Here is a 20911-nt window from a genome sequence, read left to right as displayed (position 1 = left end):
TACACAAGTTCCTATTTTACTGAAACTTCACAGAATTGATACAGATTTCTGTATCAGGCACAGTTTTTAATTTAAAATTAAAAAAAAAAGAGAGAGAGACTACATAGCACCTCCCTACACATCAACCATTTTTAAATGAGTAACATTACCATATATACCTCTGACAGACTACGGGACTTTGCAGTAATAAATATGAAAACAGCACAAAAAAGAGAGAGCAAGAGAGAGAGGAAATTTTGAGGACAGATATGAGAAAGAGGGGGAAGAAGAAAAGGCTAAGTAAGAAAAGCCCCAAAATATTCCCCTTGCCAAAGAACATAAAATTCCAAGCAAAATCTTTCACAGTTACCTTCCAAATATCTAAAACTAAATGGCAATGGAAAGGAGGCTCATACACATTGCAAAAGCATTTTCACAGGAGGTGAAAAGAAGATAGTATATGTACACCATACTCAGCAATATTCTGGAAAGCCTCTTTTGGTATGCATGGGTTAAACAGTAAACAAACAACATGAAGAAAAGGGAATCCATACACTGAAACAGAAACAAAGGCAAACACAAAGACATTCTATTATACTCACACATTTACAACACATTATTTATAATGATAGCTGTAGAACGAAATTACTTACATAAAAGTTTCACATTTTCCATCACTATTCACCACATTAATGCTTGCATGCAATTCATTAACATTTGGGCTACAGTTTCACATTTCCACGTCTCAAGTATAAAAATAAAAAATACTCAGCAATACTACACAGCCCAACCTTGTTACAATTGCTTTTTCAAATCTAATACTGGTGGCCTTAGTAGTACTGCCATCTAGTTACTAGTAACGTTTCTTTTGTGATGGACTATAGGAAGGCTGAGTAGGAACCTAGTCTATGGAATATGTGAATTTGCCAAAACCTTCTCTGGCAGAACAGTCCTGGTTTGAGAAGCATGAATTTTCATCTTGCACACATAAAGAAATAGTCTCCTACCTGTGGAGGTTTATTGTACATTGGTTTGATCTCTGGAAACAACGTTTTATCCTTCGACTCTCTACTTTGATCATCAACTGTGTCACCTAGCAAAGAAAAAAAAAAAAGCTTTAAATCATTGAAGTATTTTATAGTTTATAAGGAATAGGAAAAGACTTGAGTCTTCCTAAAATCAGATTACGCTGTTCTCCATGAAAGGGAGAATTCTGTTGTTACATTTATATTTTACAGTTTTGAACACAAGGAAACAGAGAAGTGTTCTGCAAAACCAGAAAATAAATCTGACTCAGTTAGTTGAAAGAAAAAGGTAAAGTAAAGGAAAAGTAAAGCCAGTCCCTATTTTTGTAGCATTATCAAATTCTAATAATGGCAAAGTGTCAGACAAAGGAGAAATAGCAGCATGCGTGTGTCTGGTGTGAAGGCTACACCAGGTGCACACATTAGTCACGTCCTAACCCCGTGTCAAGCTAGGAGCAAATGCACACCATAGCTCTGTCCTCACTTGCAACCTAGTTTCCACACAGATTTTATCTGTGCATGAGATCTGAAAGAGAGGGGCAGCATACTCAAAGAAATTTCCTGTTTTTTTAATTTGATGGATAATGACTACTATGCAGTAAACTCACCCCACTGCACAGGTTTAGGTACCTTACTAAAGGTAAGGGATCTCACTGATAAGATGTGATTCAGTTCATCCCAAAAGTTGAAACTAGCACCAATCTGAGAAGGGCACACTATGGTAATAAACCAGAGAGAGAATATTTCATCTGATTTTAGAGATTGAAAGTACCTTAACAATTCTGRCGAAAGGTAAAATAAACTGTAGTATTTATTTCTCAGATATTTTAAAACAAATATCCACCTAGCTTGTCTTTTCTAATGTTATCTGTGGGAGCTTGCACAAGTGACTGTAAAGATTTGGTGGATTATCTCATGCTGTCAGTGCTACTCAACAAGCAGTCTGTAAGAGGAGACATCTTAGAAAGACAAAAAGGATTTAGTCATGTAACTGTGTTTGTTTTTTTTTTTTGTTTTGTTTTGTTTGGTTTTTTTTTGATTTGAACTGATACTCCTCTCTGAAATGGATTATTTTATAAGTCTGTACTCTTAAAAAAAAGTTCTACAGCAGCAATTCTAAATGAAAAGTTCTACTTAGTATATTTGAATTCCTTTCCTAAGCCTGTGTTTTTGCCTTGCTTGTTCAATTTTCTCCAAGTTTTAGGAGAATCAGTGCACTCAGTAGACTCAGTCACAAACAGCCCCTATCTAGTTAGGTCTGGAAGCTCATGACAGCCAAGCAATGCATCTTTCCAGAAGGACTAGTGCGTCAGGCCTCCTCAATGCAATGCAAATTTGGTAAAGTTTCTTAAGAAAATAAGCAGAAATGTTTAGTCATCAGGTATGCTTTCTATATACTAGTTCTAACAGTGTATTTAGAACATCATCAGTAAATTAGCTTTGTTATAGGTCATTAATGCCTATTAATGCCATTAATGTCTAAGCCTGTCGATCTTTTTTGAGGTTGAAAAATGCTTCACAGTAAACTATTAATTTGCAACTTAAATTACTACAAAGTACTTGTACTCATATCACCTCTTAAAAAAAAAAGAGAGAGAGAGAGAGGGTGTGGGAAGAGAACAAATGAGACAGCGAGTCAGTTTGCCTTCAATTCCTCCCTGCAATACTGTGAAAAACGAAATTTGTAAGCACCTACAAAGTAATGATACAGAAGATAAGATCAGTATCAGCCACGAAAATAAATTATGTTAAACCATTAGTTCACCTTTGTAACGAAGTAAGGAGATCTGCAAAGAAAAATGATTAGAAGTCTTGAAAACAACCTACAATGAAAGATTGCAAAGATTTTGGAAGGCATGAAAACAGTTAGCAGACACATGAAGAAGACAGTAATAAAATCTCTTTTTTGGGGCACCCATTTACTGTGGATGAGGAGGAGTGCAAATGAATTTAAATTGTAACAAATTTGGGCTAGGTTAGGATCAGTTTATCCAGAAGTAAGGCTGATTCAAATTAAGCACTTAAATCAACTATGTAAGGAAGGAGCGGAATCTCCACCTCTCAAAGTTTTTAGAGGTGAGTTGAAGAAACATCTGTCATGAATGGTGTAGTTAATCCTGTCAAGACAAGGGGGATAGTCCTAAATTCTTTGAAAAATGCAGGAGGAAAAACTCCACAGGACAGCCCTCCCYGAGATCAGCGTTTGACACGGCACCGTAGGCTGGCAGCAAGGAGACTTGTGAAGATGCAGGTAGACTGCAGCTAGCTGGACAAAGGCTAAGCAAGTGTCTAAGGGAAGAGGCGGGTAGCCAGCAAAGGGATAGCTAACTGAAATCAGTGAGATGACTCATAYTGGGCAGAATTGGGTGTATGCATAAACATACTGAAAGAGTTACACTGGAGATTTAAGAAATATTAACACATATGAACCATTTTTTTTTCCTCATTTTCTTTACATACCCCTCCTGARCAAACACTTGGAAATTTTTATACGCATCAAACAAAAGACCTAATTCATACATGTTAGTGCTATCCAGACTATACTTTTTTCCTGTGATGATTTTTTCCTAAGATGAAAGAAGTCTTTGTTTGAAATCAGGACAAAAAAAAGAAGGTCAAAAATGTAAAAACATTCACAGGAAAAGCATAATAAGAACAGCTCATTTGGAGAGAAATTAAATATTTTTTGACTTAGAACTTTGACATCCAACTCCCAAACGTCATAAGTTCTTAAGGAAACCAAAATGTAGTAATATCTATAGTGTTTTACAGTTCTAATTGATTTTTTGCAAGGTTAGTATTTAATATGGATCTTTTCTTTGCTCATAAAAAAAGCAAATGAGAAAAATCCTACCCCCCCCCCAAAAAAAAATACTTCAGTTTTATGGTACTACAATGATCAGCCATTACTCTTTTTAGAGACTTACTATTTGAGCTGGTGAAGTTAAAGCAGCTACAGCCAAGTGCACACTTCTTTGAGATATCCACAGGATAGAATACTGAGAAATCAGTATTTTCTGCATACTTCTTTGATTATTTCAAATATCGAAACTAATTAATATTCCTTATTTCTAGAAATCCAAATAACGAATATCTCACATCATCTCTGCAATCCCAGGCTCTCACATCTCCACCAGCTACCAGCCTTGCCAAATTTGCCATAACCAGCCTATCTTGTTTCACCGCTCCCAGGTTTTTTTTGGTCAGCTGGCCTCGGTTTCCCACCCATCTAAGTTTTAATCTCTTCCTTCCACAACAGGTCATAGTTTCTCTTCCCAATTCAGTCTCAGCCCCTCAGGCTCTTCTTGCCCATCTGGCATTTCCTCTTCTCCATGAGGAACCCTGCAACCTCCTCTTTCAGTCTACCTAGCTGTTAGGAAGGCAGATGAAGTAAAACATTGCATAGATGGCACCTCATCAGTGCACAGAGCTTGAGGAGCAGAAACTACACGGGGCCTTCTGAGCATCTTTTATGTTCTGATTTGTAGCTCAGTTATTCCAACAAAATTTTTCAATTTAAGTCCATATTGAAGTACCTTTTAAAAAAACTGGCAACCTTTTCTTTGAACACAGGCAAAAATATTTCTGCCTTGTTCTCAGAAAAAGCTAATCTCTTCTGACTGAAAAAGAAAACCAAAATCYTATACAATCTTGATGCAGATAAGTCTATAATGATAATTTTGCCAAACAAGACAAGTGAAATCTGGCTCTGAAAAACCATGAACTCCTGACCTTAGTAGGCAGCACCCCTCCTGACTGCCCCCAAAAAGCCTTTCATAAGAATTCAACTGCAAATAAATTCACAGATAAGGCTAGAAGGGACCACTGAAATAATCTACGCTGACTTCCTGTATAAATACAGGCCATAACATTTCCTGAATTAATTTGTCTGAACTAGAGTAAGTTTAAAGTTGTATTTTAATTAAGAGATAACAGGCAAAATTTTACAAGACAATGAGATTCTGGCTTGGTTTAAGAGCATTATGTGAAGTTTTAGTCACAAAGCTCCTATTAAAAATATGGAAGTTGTATCTATAATTTGGTATGCTATTTAGAGAATACAGGAATTAGAAAGAAAGGGATACATGAGACAAATTCTACACAATGTGGTTTAAACAGTAGCAACATAATCTGTGACATGCAGAATATCACCAAGAGAATTTTTCAGGAAAAGTAAATGACATTTATTCCTCTAAAATATTGCCTCATCAATGGAAATACATTTTCAAGTTTGAAAAGAGAGTAGTAGACATATTTGTGCAATTTTCTGCTGCACCCACATGTCAAATCCTCAATTTTGGGTGGCTGATTTTAAGTCATACTAAGCCCTTCCCAGGTCCAAATGAGTGATGTTAAATTCAAAGGTCAAACATACATTTTTCCTTTGACTGAGCTGGTGCTGGATTTGCATCAACATTCTCTGAATTCCACTGGCATCTTCTTTTTCCAAGAACTCCAGGTAGTTGTTGCTCAGGGAAAAAAAAAAAAAAATCTATTCTGGTCTTCAACAGGCACTTTTCTCCTTAGATCTCAAAAAGAAGGTTTTTGTCTTCTTCAAGAACTAGCATGTAGCTGCCTGTCTAGATCTCAGCAAACTCTTGTATAGAAAAGTTCAACCACAAGTTTGGCTTCTACTCAACAAGGAAGTGGGGTTTCTATTTATACTCTTTCCTCTTCCAGCATTTTGTTATCCTCAAGCTTATAGTCTCTTGTTCAACAGATAGCGTTTCAGTACCTACATTGCTCGTAAAAGTCTATCCAACTCTCAGCTGAAAAAAAACCACTGTAAATATATTTTAGTGTCTTTTATAACTTAATAGCTATCACTTGTCCTAGTCTGTGCAAGCATCCTGTGAGAAAGTAGAGCATGTACAACACAACTAGCAGTAACTAGCTACCAAATAGATAAATTTCCAAATGTCACCTAAAATTCAAAAGAGACAGTTATTTTCCCTTATGCTTTAGGTAACTGCCTGTCATTACCTACAACAAACTACCATTGCCACAGTACTACCTTTTAATACTATGTCCTACACAGAGATGGTTCCAGCAAATTTTATTCTGGCTTCTACTTGAAAGCAAAAAGACAAACAGTTTTGAGAGAGGATTAGTAGGATCTGAAAACAAAGGAAGGTGGCTCTATGGAAGTGTAAAGGTTTTATTGCACTTTCTGGCCCCTCTTCTCTCTTACTCATAAACCTTTTCTTCTCTCTCTGTGATGAGGAAGGAAGATAGGCCAGACACACCAATATTAGGTCATCCTGCTCCAAAAAGAAACTAACAGAACTTCAAACTTCAGTCCATTAATAGTAGCAATGCTTTCAATCTAGAGAGATATTTTAAAAAAACTACTATATTTCCCTCTCCTCTCTGAATATCTGATGCATAGGACTCCCTACAATCTCACTTTTCTGAATTCTGCTCTTCTCTCAGCCTCATTTAATAGCTTTCAGATCCTTCAGCAGGGAGGAAATGTGTTTCTGCTCAGTCCTCCCAGCCCTACTGGTTTCACCAACTGCCAGGGTCTCACAGCTTCCACTTGTTTCCAGCCCCACTAGAAACCTTTTTTAAGTTCTTTCCCTTTCTTCCTCTTTTTCCTTCTTCTTTTCTTTTTTCTTAGCACATCACTTACTGATTCACCTGAATCAATAAAGTCCCTGGCCAACTGCTGTCCTCTTCAATGAGAGAGATAGGACCTTGACAGATGGTTCTTCTCCCTTCTTAAAGTGGGACTACCATTTATACAGTATTAGTACTGTGCTAGCTACACTTTAATCCTCATCAGCTTCTATGTGCACATGGCCAAGACATAATAGCCTTTTAAGAATATGTACAGTTGGCAAAACAATGAAGTCATCCTAGTTTCAGGTCACCCCATCCGGGTTTCATATTGAAGCTTTTCATATCAGCAGCAGTTTCATTTCAACAAGCTAATAATACCTCCTAAAAATCCAATATATCAGCAAAAAGGTTCCCCACAGCTGTAACTTTCAGCAAAACAAGAGTTTAAGAGATTATGCTGTGTAAGGGTGAATGACAAGGAAGTCTTTGTCAGTCCATCCTAAGGCGTAAGTCTGTTAGCCTAAGCAGGCCCATGGCAAAGCGGTGGCAGCGTTATATTAAGTTTCAATAGTGTTTTTATTGCTGATATAAAGAGGTCCTAAAAATGTACCCTTGATCAAGAGTAAAATTTAATAAGCATCTTCTCTCATTATCCTGATGACCTACGAGAAAATTTGTATGAACATCACAGTTGCAAGTGAAAACCCTGAATGACTGACTTCCAACTTGTTGAAAGAGAGGGGGGAAACTGCAACAAGGTAAAATGGTTTTGTGTTTACAGACATGAAGCAACATGTACACTGCCCAATCCTTTTCTTTTTTCTTTTTCTCTCTCTCTCTCTCTCTTTTTTTTTTTTTTGTCAAGCATGACTATTTAAGAGGAATAGCAAGTTCAAGCACTGCACACACCACTGAAGATTATGGAGGTGGTACTTCAAATTGCCAACCAGCAATCACACTGATAACACATCCTTCCCTAGTTGTCCTTAATGCAGAGTCTCCAGTTTCCTAAACAACTGTGTTAGATGACATGTATGCCTGTCAGAATGGGCTATCAAGATCACAGTAAACTACAGATTCATTAAACTATCCTACACTTTTCTTTTCCAGGCTAAAACTCTTGGGGAGATAGCAATAGAAAAACACTACAAGAGGATTAAGACTCCTGTAGAGTTTCAGCACCTCATATATAGACACTTCTAAGTTTGCAAGAAGCTTTTTACTTTTGTCAGTCTGCAAGCTGCATTTTTTTCTATTTCTATGCTTTTTGTATTTCAAGGACTTGAGTTCTTTCCAAGCTTTCCTAGACACTAAAATACAAGACGCTTAGAACTCAAGTTCAGTCCCATCTCCAACCACTTCAGTGAGGCTAAATCATTCCCACTCCCTCCAATCACATGCCTTTCTCTTAAGAGGTGGCTGACTCTTTCAGAAAACTGTGAAGGATTAAAAGCTAGATTTGTAACAAAATCTCAGTTGGAAGGAATCCTTGCAGGTCACCTAGTGCAACCTCTGGTTCAGCGCTGAGCTAACTTCAAAGCTAAATTATGTTGCTCAGACTCTTGTCCGTCTGAATTTTAAGTCTCCAAAGACTAAGATTCCACATCCTCTCTCAGCTCTCAATTAAATCTCTCTCTTCAAATGCAATAATTTCTTCTCATCCAAAGAAAGCTCGAGAATTCATTCACAAATGAGCCAATATGTCAGCTTCCCCTAAGATAAAGTTCTGTTTTGTTTTGACACGATGATGCTTCCACGTAAAGCAAAATGAAGGATCAATCCCATTCTGTTTTATTGGTGCAATGCTTCCACATAAGCACATTCCACTCCATGATATACTCATATCAACCTTTCTAGGTAGCTCACCAAAATGTATATCCTCCTCATTGCATTTCTTTCAGCAAATCTCAGTTTTCTTTTTTGCTGTTCAGAAGCCCACTCTAGAGTTCATTACCCTAGATGCTGAAGCACCTTTGTTATCTTGTTTATCTTGTTTTAGTACTGGAATAAGCAAGCAATACAATTTATTGGGCTACTCAATATATCTTCAGTGCTAAAGCAACCAACATATTATAGATCCAAGTAAGGGCTTATGACACGTTCAATTAATTTATATGACAGAAGCCAAAAACATCAGCCACCCAGCAGAAGCATTCAGTCCTTTGACAGAACAATCACGTGCCTTCCTAGGCGAGCGTGCCCAGACCTCAGGGAGAACGTCAAAATTATTCACTACTCTTCCTTTGTTAAACTTGCATTGTTCTACAGATAAGCTCCCAACATAACTACTATTTGTTAACCTTTTTCACTTAAGATTGTTCTTAAAAAAAATCTGCAAAACTGCCTGGAAGGCATACATTAGATGCCATAGGCCAGTTTCCACATGCATTAAGTTGCAGTTCTTGACATTCCTAGAGAACCTTTAATTCTTCCTGCCATTTACCTCATCTGTCAATAAGTCTATTCTCTTCACATCAAAACAAATGCAAGCCTTCTAAGCTTAGCTAGCCCAACTGAATCATACTTTACTGAAGAAGTAAGCCACCTAATCTTTCTTTTAAAGTGAAATTTTTTATAAATTAATTACTTCTTTCTTTAGGTTTACTCTTAACATAGTTGCTGAGTGTCAGCTTATTGTCATGGTCATCTAAACCAATGCAATTATTCCACAAAGAAACTACATTAGCTTGATGTCAAGATTGAAACGGGAAGTGCTTTAAATTCTTAGATGTTTGGAGAAGTTTACTATTAAATCACATCACCTCCTTCCTTTCCACTTCAACCTCAGATCTGCTTCCTGGGTAGCGAAAGCTACCTACACTTAGCATAATCCAACTGTGTTATAAAGATGATGTGGTATGCAGCGAATACAAAAGAAGCAACCGTGGAAAACAAGTTTTTCTTCCAAAGTTACAGCCTGTACAGTGTCCTTATYGTTTTTCCAAGAGAGAAGGAGGCAACAACAATATTATTTGCCTTTTTAGTTTTAGTACTATTGCTTAACTCCCTGTTCTTTACCTTTGATGAGGATATAACCATCCTGAACTTCATAATCCCTCCTGCATTTTCTTACTCTTCTTGGAAGGGTGATAAGAACTTTTATCTTAAAACAGTAAAAGTCTTTACCTCTTTAATTCCTGATAATTCCTGATTTAATTCCTGAMATAAAAGGCTATGGGGCAAAATTAGTAAAAACAACAAATTAAAAAAGTTTAGTTGAAAACAACACTAAACACTTTATACAGTACTGCTGGTAAACAGCCTGCTGTTAAACATCTACATTTTAGCAATTTCTTCCCAGCAGTTCAACTAACATAAAATCTATCTAAGATTACAGGCTGAAGTGTTGTTCAACAGGTAAATATTTTTTGTAACACTCAACTTTGCACTATGAGGTTAAGACTCTTGAGGCATAGGGAGAAGAAATCTTGCATCCCTGTCCCTCCTACTGTTTCCATGGTGTGGTTTCTATAGGTACTCCTAGACAGAATGAAAACAGCACATCATATGCTTTGATGTGCATTTTTCTAGCACTTAAAAATCTGCAGTCTGTTTGGATTGCTAATAGTCTCTTGGTTACACCAGGTAACCTACATGTCACCAGGCCCAGCATGCATTAGAATGATTTGCCTGTCCAAAATGGGGGTGTTGACAGCCTGAGGTTTGCATATGAAAGTGGCTACATAAATGCAAATTATGTTAGACAACCAATAAAGCATATTTAAGCTGATTTCCCAAGGAATTAGATTTGCATGACCCACCTCAACCCCTGATAACACAAGAAACCACTGTCAAATATGGTTGAAACTGGCACAAAGATAGAAGACTAGGTGATTTTTATAGAATCTGTAGCTAGATAGTGAAGAGAGACCAAAAGTCATGCCCTTACTGACAGAAAAACCCACTGCTCTCTGTTCTTTTTAGTCTGCAGGCAAGACAATCAGCAAATATTGCAGTGGTTGGTCAGCAGGAATGCTGGCGAGGGAGGAATAAGAAGCGAAAGTCACCAGAATAACTCAGGGAAATAGCTATGTTTATCATAGTGAGGTAGAAAGAATAGCATATACCTCACTAAGAAATTGAGCTTCCATTCAAGGGAACAGTGTTTTACTCTGTCTTGATAGCTTTTTAGATACATTTCAACAAAAAGCAATTTTTAATAATAATGAAGGAGTGGGAAAAACGCACAGAAAAATTAGTAAATCAGTCAGTCTACCTGTATTAGGACTACTTACATTTTTGTCTCGCTAACTGCTGCGGGAGTTTTGCACTGTGATAAGCAGGTGATCATGAACAGCCTCATTCCCTTAATCAGCCTTCGTATGTGAGCAGCTACATACAACATTCATGGAAGTTATCAGGATTTTTTTTTCTTTAACATCTTCTAGAAACTTTCAAAGCACCAGAAAACCAAACTTTGTGGGAGAAGAAAAGATACATATGACAGAATATTCATTTAAAGTAACTTTTTATGCTACATAATTGTAACAAATCTTCTCTAAAGTAATCTCAGCTCCTACTTAAAAGAGTTAGCATCCTCTCAGAGGCATAGTAGTCCCTATGCAACTCTACAACAGGCTTTGGTAGAATTAATTTAAAACACAAGTACACATGCACTAAGTTATATTGATATATCAACATACAGTTCCTATGTGTCTATTTGACCTACAGGGATCGATATACCTGCTGCAAAAATTCAAGTCAGAATATTTAAGCTTCCATCAAACACACTTCAGCAAGGTTTACAATATTCTGCCTCCAGAAGTTCACCTCCTCTCATTTTTCTAGAAGGCAGCCTGACTGCTGCAGTCCTGTGTCACCGTGACAATATATATAATGTCAATTCTGAGTGAAAACCTTATGCTATATCTGCTGCTGCTTTTGCCTTTCAGATGTATGCTTGTAGAATATTTATAAACACAATGTATTTTGTTTTCCTAAGGAAAGAAAGAAAGCAAACAAGACAACAAACAAACAAACCTGTTTGGTTTGTGTGTACAGACAAGTACAAGTTTGTAAATGAACCTAAGACGGTTTACACACAAGCTCTGAATAGAAAAAAAAACAGGAAATCAATTTTAACAAATCATTCAAGAAAACAAACAACAAATCTCTGCCTCCAAGACCTCTTTAAATACTGGTTTCAGTTTACGCTGTTAATTTCATTCTATTACTACCACTTTCTGATGTGCTTCAAACCTGAGCAGGCAAAGTGAAAAGAAACAAACAAAAAACTCCCTCCAAAATGGGTTAAGAAATAGCCAGTCTCCTCACAGAATAAAATACAAATCCATTTAACCTGTCCTCAGAAATGGCAAAAACCAGCACAGTAGCTAATCTTCAGATCAGACCTCTCTCACGAATAACTAGCTCCACACAGATGATTAAAGGACTACATAATTATATTTATTTTTTTTTAGAGCACATAGGTCAATAATGTGGATTAACTAGGATTAAAGTGTTATTTTCTGATTACTTTTGTGCTTTAAGCTGGTTTAGCATTTCTAGGAACTTTATTTTAAAGCCAGCTTTGTAAAAGAAACTACACTGTGGAACTTTTTGTTTACTTTTGACTTCTATGTAAACAATATGGAAATGTTCATTTTAAAGTATGATCAGCAGATTGCTTGAGTGAGTTTAAAGACAATGAAATGCTAGAATATAATGTTCACAGATTTTTTGTATTTCTGAATTCCATACATTAAAACCTTTCTAAGCATTGTCTGGACTTTCACTTGCATTTTCACATTACACAAGTAGAATAGTATAGGTTTATTAGGAAAAAATTTAAAGTATCAGGACTTAAAGTATTAGCAGACCTCTTTAAAATCATACAAAGAAGAAGGCAGAAATTATTTGGGGGTGGAAGAGGAGGGATGGAACAAATAAAGGCAAATACAAATTTCTGAACAGAGAGAGAGGTTTAGCTTATTATAAAGGCTAAAAAATGCATTAAAAATATCCATTCACAAGGATACAAGGATAATGAATCAAAAATTCTAGTTTTTATAATGAACACGGTATGTTTTCAGTTGCATCTTTCAATAAAATGTCAAACATTTGCATATACACGAAAAAGTCACATTGACACTGCCTGCAACSCAAAGAGAAACAATCGAACTAAACACAATCTATGCAGTATTCGAACAACTCACTAAAAAAAAAATCTGCCAGAACTTTGTACCATATTCTTATCGTACACAGAAGAAACGAAGAACAGCCACAGCTGTCTACAATTTGTTATCAGCTGTTAAAACTGTGCTACTGATCATATTTATGTCAAATTATGCCTGCACTTTAGTAATATATGTCAATCCCTTTCCTAATCTCTGTATAGAAAAGGTATATTTTTTAATGGCATTCTCTAACTGAAAGTAAAACATTCACATTGGTTCCAAAAAAAAAGAAAGAAAGGGGAGTAAAGAAAACCCTCAAACCCACGTAGGCTCACGTCAGCTTCAAGAGCACACAGGAAGCCGGGCAGTTTGCAGGAGGAGTATTGCTGGTTTCCTGACAAGCAACCACACACTTTGCCAGAGGCCTTTGGGAACTGACTGTGCGAGCTGCAGTGGGCTTTTTAAGCACTGCAGCCAGGGTTTCCAGGGAACGTCAGCCTTACAGACACCCACGATACGCTGCAACACATCAGGTAGGTTAACAGGGGCTATCAGAAAACGAGAGAAACTCCTAAGAGAAACTTGCCAATGTTCATGGATGAAGGACCACTGGAAAGCCTCTGTCTCAGGCTTTGGAGCATCCGAGATTGAGCATGCCAGAATTACAAAGGCTTTTAAATTCCCCCAAATCCAGTGGGCAGACTGCCACAGAGTCCAAGGTACACAGTTTTCCAGGTTCTGTGGTTGTTACCTACTTGCTCAATGTCAAGCTCCCAGGCAAATACACCCTGCATGTGTAATTCTTTTGCAGAATAATTTCATGCAATAACATGATTAGAGTAGAATAGGTATCTATTTCAAAACATAACATRCCGAGAACATTCAAGGCCGCCCTATAAAAACAAGCTACGTACATCTGATAATTTCCTTCTGGCTATTAGTTGAAGAACTGTCATTCAGTGTATGGCGTGAACACTATTACCTAAGGGTGAGTTTTCACAACACTGCTGAGTCAATCTAACAGCCTGATGCTGCCAAAAGGAGCAGTCCTGCTTCTCCCTACAATGCCCTGCAGTCCCAGTGTTCCTGTTACTTAGGAAAAAAAAAACAAAAACCAGAAACCAGTCCCCACTTTTTGCCATGTTGGTTTTCTGCTGGTTTAAAGAGCTAAGTCGGAGATGTCAAATAAATACCAGAGCTGGCCCAAGGGGGAAAGTAATCATGCTTTCAGGAGGAAGGAGAAGCGGAATCACCCTTTTTGATGGCCGAGGGGCTCAGCTGTCTTGTGAAAGCATATCCTGTCACAGCAGTCTTTCTTTTTGTTGTGAAAAAACAAAAAAACAGTATTTCAGGATTAAAAGTAGGCTCCACTTTCCTGTGGACAGTATACAAATCACCATGTAAATTTTCAAAGATATATTAACATTCACTTCAAAATAACACAATAAAATTCTTGAACATACAACAAAACTCGAACACTTTATTATAATGTTAGGAAATGCTGCTTTTTACAGAACAAGTTGCTGCTACCTGTAGGCTGTAGAAAACCTGAGATCAATATATTTTCAGCTTTCCTCCTTTTCATCAGGAAGTGGTCAACAGAACAGCTGGTTTTCTGTCCTTTTCTTTCTCCTGATGAGAATCTTAGCTTTTACTTTGTCAGCCCCAGGGAATCAGACAAGTGAACACCCACTACACAAAGCTGAATTGCTGTGCTCAGAGTCATCTCCAAAAGCAAACAACATTAGTGTGGATGACAACTCTCTCAGGACTTCCATAAACTGGCTTCACAAATCATTATGAGTACAGTGTTTTTACATAAATCTAAAATTTTCCTTGAACAATGCAAATAATCTGTCCAAGTATTTAATCTCTTGCAGGTGTGAATATCAGTGAATATCAGTAAAAATGTAGGTAGGATTATACAATTGCATAAATTCTGTTTAGGATACATCCAAATGGACCTGAAGAACACACATTTTACTAAGATGAGACACAAAATAGTCATACTCATATTTATTTCCCATTTCTTGCTATATTCCTTACCATCTTCATTTTGAGCTCATTACCTGGTTAGTCAAAGAAAAGTCAAAATACAGATCACTCCACTGTTCTTACAAAACAAACCAACCTACGCCTAAAGGTCTGCATTACCAGATACCTATCTAACTGGTTGAAAATTGGCAGCTGAAATTCTAGGTCACAAAGACCTCAACTCTCGTGTTTGATTGGGAACCATTACGGTAGATTAATGATCTTCACAAAGCAAATGAGATTGCAGTTTCCATGATGCGGTTTCTACTTTTCATGTGCTCAACTCAGGAACATGTCCTGTATTTGCAACCTGAAATTTTCATGTTGTTACCTGCCCCCAATCCAATGTGTAACCTGATGTACACTGAACACTGGTGGGAGGAAAATCCAGAACAACGATCACAAAATGACACTCCCTTCTTCTCCCCAAAACACAGTGTCTATCCAGAAGGCTACTGATTTCACATTTTCTTCTAAGAAGACAGGAATGCAGACTTTGTGCCTGGAAGTCTACAAACGCAAGCGCAGCAGAAGGACATGACTGCAGTTGCACTAGCTAAATATTGCCAAAATGGGTGGTCCCTTGCTCCTTCCCCAATTTGAGATGTTGTTTGTGCCACTTCCCTTGTCCAGTTCTTTGTCTGAGGCTAGTCCAATTCTTCAGGGCATCAGTTCTGCTCTCTGACCTGGAAGAAAATTTTTTTTTGCTGGCTGAATTTTTTGACAGCTTAGTAAGTGGGCCTGGTTCACTATCAGATACCTTAACATATTGTCTGATGAGATATTAAAAGGCTACATAGTATCTCACTGATGTCTTAAGGATGTGTTTCCATTCCCTCCTCCCATTCCCTCAGCACTCTGCCTTCACTCTTACCTTACGTGGTTCCATCACTCAACCCCTTTGTGCCAGCTCACCTTACCAGAACAGTACAACACTAATCCATAAGAAAAAGACAGTTCACAAAATTGCAGAAAATTGAATGGCAAGACTGTAGAGTCTGCAGCTGGGTGAGAAAACTGGACCTCCCACAGGGGGCCAAAAGATCAGCTCAGTCCGTATGGAGCCAGCCTAAGAAGGAGAGATTTTCTAAATAGAGCAACTATTTCTATGTGCAATATGATCAGTCGTCTTTAATTTTTGCCTGGAGTAAAGGTGAAATTCCGTGAGACCAAGTGAGCTGATCTAATCGCTCACTGCCACTAAGAAGGGGAATTCATGTTCCCTCTCCCTCTTATGACCCTGCCATTGCACTGACTCTGATGAACATCAGGCTTTCTGCTTATTAACCCAGCAGAAAACTACTCACTTTTTTTCCTGGGAGTTGAACTGGTTCACAAAGAAGTCCAACAAACACYGGAGCTGAAGCAAAGTAAGATCACTGAAGTGGAGGGCAGTAGCGCCTTTGGGTGGCAGTAAGTTGATAAAATCAGATTATCCTCTCTCAAAACCACCATTGGCCAAACAAATTTTACATGAACGAGATCGGACATGGGAGAAGACAACATACAGGATTCTATCATTCAGATATCCCACATCAGTTAATTTTAAAGGTTCTGTGGTTAAAAAATATTTCCTTTGCTAAGACTATGTGCTTTACTGTCTTGCCCCAAAGGGATTAATTAGGAACCAAGGCCTCAAAATCCTCTGATCTCAAACTTTCTAAGCAATTGGGAAGCTGGAAGACTGCATCTGTTTTGAGTTTGTTAAAAAGTAGTAAATTATCCCCCAAGTAATATGGGAGAATATGACAGCTCAAAAAATTGACAGACAGTTTACTGGGAAAGGGAAACAGGTACAATATAGACACCTAAGTTAGGAGATGAGGCTCCCCATGTAGTTGATGTTAATAAGCTTCTCCAAAGTGATCAGAAAGCACCTAAGTTAAACACTGGCTTTGCATGCAGAGAAGTCTCCTTCCCTCCAGTAATGAAATTGGAAGCTTTGCTCCCAGATGAAAGCATCTGCAGTCAAACCCTCCTACAAGTGATCTATTTCTTGATCTCCGCACCATTCAGCACCATAAAGAATAGACCTCACCTAACCAGCTATTCTGAAAGGCTGCAACCAGGAGAAAGGTTCTGCCATAGAGAGAACAGTGTCAGATGAGTGAACTGAACATGTGCACTTGCTTCTAGAGAGCCACATCTAGAAAGAGGTCCCAGCCACTGCGGAGATCTGGGAAGAAGGGAATGCTTCAAAGTTTAAGAGACTCCCACCTCCTCCCAGTTCCCTAAGGTCCAACCCAAATTGCAGCCACCTTGTATGTGTTTTCTRTCTTTCAGGCATCAGTGCAGGCAAAACAACTCCTACAGCGAAGGAAAGAGCTAGGAGCAAGGATCGCTGCCTTAATGTGAAGAACCAAGACAGAAGCACCAGGGGACAGGTGTATAAGCTTCAGCTAGGCTTAAGTGTATATCTTCAAAAAAGGTGTAAGAGAGGGATTTTGAGTTTGCCCTGCTTGATTTTGCTTCTAAATTAATAAAAAGGCCAGTAAAAAGTAACTGACCTGCGAAAGTGTCCTGAACCATGATTTCCTGTTCCTTATCTGCTGGTTTAATCAGCTTATAGTTGTAGTTACAATCAAAAGTAATGAAAATACAACACATCTTAAAATTAGTGTCTCCTTAATACTGTCCCAGAACCATAAATTAAAAGGTCAGGACAGACCAAAGAAACATTACCATTAGATTAATACTTGATCCAATTTTTTTTTTAGAACTTTGTCACGGGAGATCTGAGATTTGAGAAAGGTGCTCTCAGTTGCACAGACCCTGCAAATATTTGCACGGACATGCAAATAATGACTTTCTTTCACCATCTCACTTCTAATGCACGGGCATCAAATGAGTATATGCACCGCTAGAATCCCCAGCAGCACATTAGAGAATGCAGTTCAGAAAACAACCTGTCCACCTTTCAATCTACCACGTGTGAGCTTAAAATATCCTAGCACTATCAACACTCTCAGTGTTCCCAGGGGTCTGGGAGGAAAACAAGATTATTTTCTTATCTCAACCCACATGGCATGGATATATTTACCTGCATTAACCTGAGACCAGGCTGTTCTCATCTGAAGTCTGTATTACCTTCCAACCTCCCAGCTTGCTCCCCATAAAACGAAGTGTCACTCGTGATAATTGACAATCACTGCTAAGTGAACCAGAAATGAGAGAATGGCAGGGATCCAGCTGACTCATTAATACCAGTGTAACGGATTAACCCTTTCACATTGTCTCCCCCCCAATTAGTCAGCATCAAAGAGGTTTGGGACTGCACACATCGGAAACATAAAATGGGACAAAGTGTTTGAAAACAAAGGAAAACATCTAGGAGCAACACAATATTCTGCCGTAAGGACTGTTATCTTCAGGGGCCCTTTTATGTAGTTGGGAACAGTGTTTTAAGAAGTTAAGCAAAATGTTGTGTAAAAGAGAGCAAGGGAAAAGAAAGGCTGGTCGGGAAAGAGTGAAATGTTCAGATCTCTATAATTAACTGTAGGTACAGAACAAACTTGTCAGACGTATGAAGAATGTATAGTTCAGCATGAAACATACAACTAGCAACTCCAAGTTCAAAACAGTTATTAACTGTGACTACAAAATTACTACAAAATGTGAAAACTCAACCTTTGTTTTAGTTTTGKKTTTTTTTTTTTAACATATGGGCAGCACTTTCTGACTCGTGATGTGAAACAAGATATTTTTGGTTTAGTCAAACACTGCTATTTAGAAAAATCCCATCCAAAACAAACTGTCAGTCTGAGGTTTTACATTATATGAGATGGAACACTTATTTCCCCATATTTACTATCTTTAAAAAGTTATTATAAATGTTTAACTGTCATAACTGCCACTAAAGATTAATGATTGCTCTCAATGCCTCTGGGAGCCTTCTATTCTATTTGAAAAAATATGAGGATCTTTAGTTGTTAAAACAAGCATATGTATAAAAGTATGACATATACCCTGCTGCTCGGACAAACAACATATCCCAGACAATTTAAGAAATGAAAGAGACCTCAACTGTATTTGCAATAATATTTTTGGAAGACTGCAGCATTTCTCATTATGATGTTATGCACACACACAAATTTTCCCCTATACCCCGATTACTGCATGGCATATAACTTGCATGCTAATATTAAAGACTTAAACCCTGTTTTATGCAATATATATAAAACACCTCCATAAACTAAATGTTTCATCATGTACATGGCGGTAGTAAATTCCTGTCCCTATATTATTTTATAAAAACTTCTCCTCTTTTTAAAAATTCAGTCACAGTTTAGTGAATATTCTGGTTTTAAAGAGGTCCATTCAACATTTATATTTGCTTCACATAGGCCGTCTCAATTATACTACAGCTGTCTCACAGGGCATAGCTGGCCATCTCCATCATGAACAACCACCACAGAATCTGAAGTTCTTGATTAAAAAGCAAATGGTTTTGTGAGCCAAGCTAAAACCACCGCAGCTGCTCCATTTCACAAACCAAGCACCATTCAGCTGGGAAGAATGGCACCGACTCTGAATTGTTCTTCCTGAAAGTTTTCACAATAAAAACAAACCACACTACTTCCAAATTTTCAAAGACTTGGGGAAAAAAGAAAAAGAAAAAGAAAAAAAGAAAAAGAAAAAAAGAAAAAGAAAAAGAAAAAGAAAGTCTCGACTATTCTGGAAACAAGTGTTTTCTTTTTACCCTGAGCTTTTGATTTTTATGTCAGTGTTTCTCTATGAATAAAAAAACAAAACCAAAAACAACCCCTCCCCCAAGTGTACACACATGCAGGTTCCTACAGATACTTTTAAAAAGAGTATCTACAGCAAGTCTGCAGATGAAATAAATGGGAACTACAATGCCAAACTTTAAAAATCAAGTTACTGGTCACCATTTGATCTCTAGTAAAGCTGTTAAGTATCACATTCAGTCACAGGACAACTCCTGAAAGACATCACAACTATTATTATTGGCATGCAGTCACACAGTAACACAAAAACCTATGATCTCCTTCATCAAGATAAAATATCCATCAGCTCCCGATCACCTGCTCTCCAAGCAATTACTTGCCTACTCTAAAATATATGAAATAAAACAATCTCACTACAGTCAAAGTGCAGCAAATCAAGTCATAACATGTAACTTGGACGAAAACCATATTTAGTACCACTTGCAATGCAACACTTTTGTATGTATTGCCTCATTTTTTTGAAAGTGGCAACAAAATAATACAAAACACAACGTTGAAATAGATTTTTTTCTACTCTGTTGGAACTACATTCACTAAAATATCAGAACTAATACTATTACGGAGGTTTCCTACAAAATCCTAACATCAATTTCTTGATGGTTCAGCTACCATGTGTCCAGGAAACACTCTAAAGCTAAGTTTACTTTTATACTTCAAAAAGAGTGAATGGTTAGTCAGATTTTTCTTTTTTAGTTATTTGACTGCATGAAATTTATTTGTGGTCTTAGCCAGAAATAAGTTGTACATACCTGAAAACACTCTTCATTTTATTCAAATGAAAAAAATCAGGAATTCTCCTTAAGCTAATATTGACTGATGCCAAAATGAGAACCAATTCCTTCCAGGTGTTAAATTCACTCAGTTCCCAGTCATGAAAAAGAAAGCTGAGCTCTGTTAAGGTATTTTCTTTAAATCCCTCTTCTATCACCATTTCATTTTTTTTTTTTTATCTTCATCCCCATTATATTTGAGCTAGATTAGAAACAACAAGTTAAGTACAGAACAGAGATTATATAATGCTTCAGAAAATTACCTTTGCAGTATAGAAAAACAGAAAAAAAAACCCTCATCAAACTTAGTCTATTTTACTTTTCATTTTATCTTTAGAATTTGGGAAGGGTTTGATTTTGTTTTCCTGATTAACGAGGATTGTTTTTAGGTTATATACATCACTGCTGTGTTTTAAAACAATTACAAGCAAATTTTAGGTTCTTGTTGCTAACTCGGGATAACACACTAACAACTATTTGGTATCTTTTTTGTAGTTTTTAAAAAAAATCTCAGTATTTTAAGAACACAATGGTAGATGGATTTGGCTTCCCATGTCAATGCAGTCCATATGAAAAAATTAACTGACTTTTTAAATTGTTTTAAAATATTTTTTGAATCTCTGTTGTATACAGAAAAGATACTGTGAAAGATGAAAAGAAAGTAAAGCTTATTTGCA

At 37.3% G+C, this 20911-nt stretch overlaps 1 protein-coding gene across 4 annotated transcripts in view; it reads right to left on the bottom strand.

Moving 5' to 3' along the window:
* UMAD1 (UBAP1-MVB12-associated (UMA) domain containing 1) overlaps positions 1-20911 on the bottom strand; it is an 82034-nt gene that overhangs the window by 17501 nt on the left and 43622 nt on the right. For all 4 annotated transcript variants that reach the window (XM_085310542.1, XM_085310545.1, XM_085310544.1 and 1 more), the window contains one exon: positions 987-1072. In XM_085310542.1, coding sequence (XP_085166668.1) covers positions 987-1072 — 86 coding nt within the window. The remainder of the gene's footprint in view (positions 1-986; positions 1073-20911) is intronic.

The sequence above is a fragment of the Rhea americana genome, unplaced genomic scaffold, assembly GCF_003343005.1.
Source record: "Rhea americana isolate MKP2758 unplaced genomic scaffold, rheAme1 scaffold_32, whole genome shotgun sequence".
Taxonomy (NCBI): domain Eukaryota; kingdom Metazoa; phylum Chordata; class Aves; order Rheiformes; family Rheidae; genus Rhea; species Rhea americana.
This window is presented reverse-complemented; position numbering and strand designations above follow the sequence as displayed.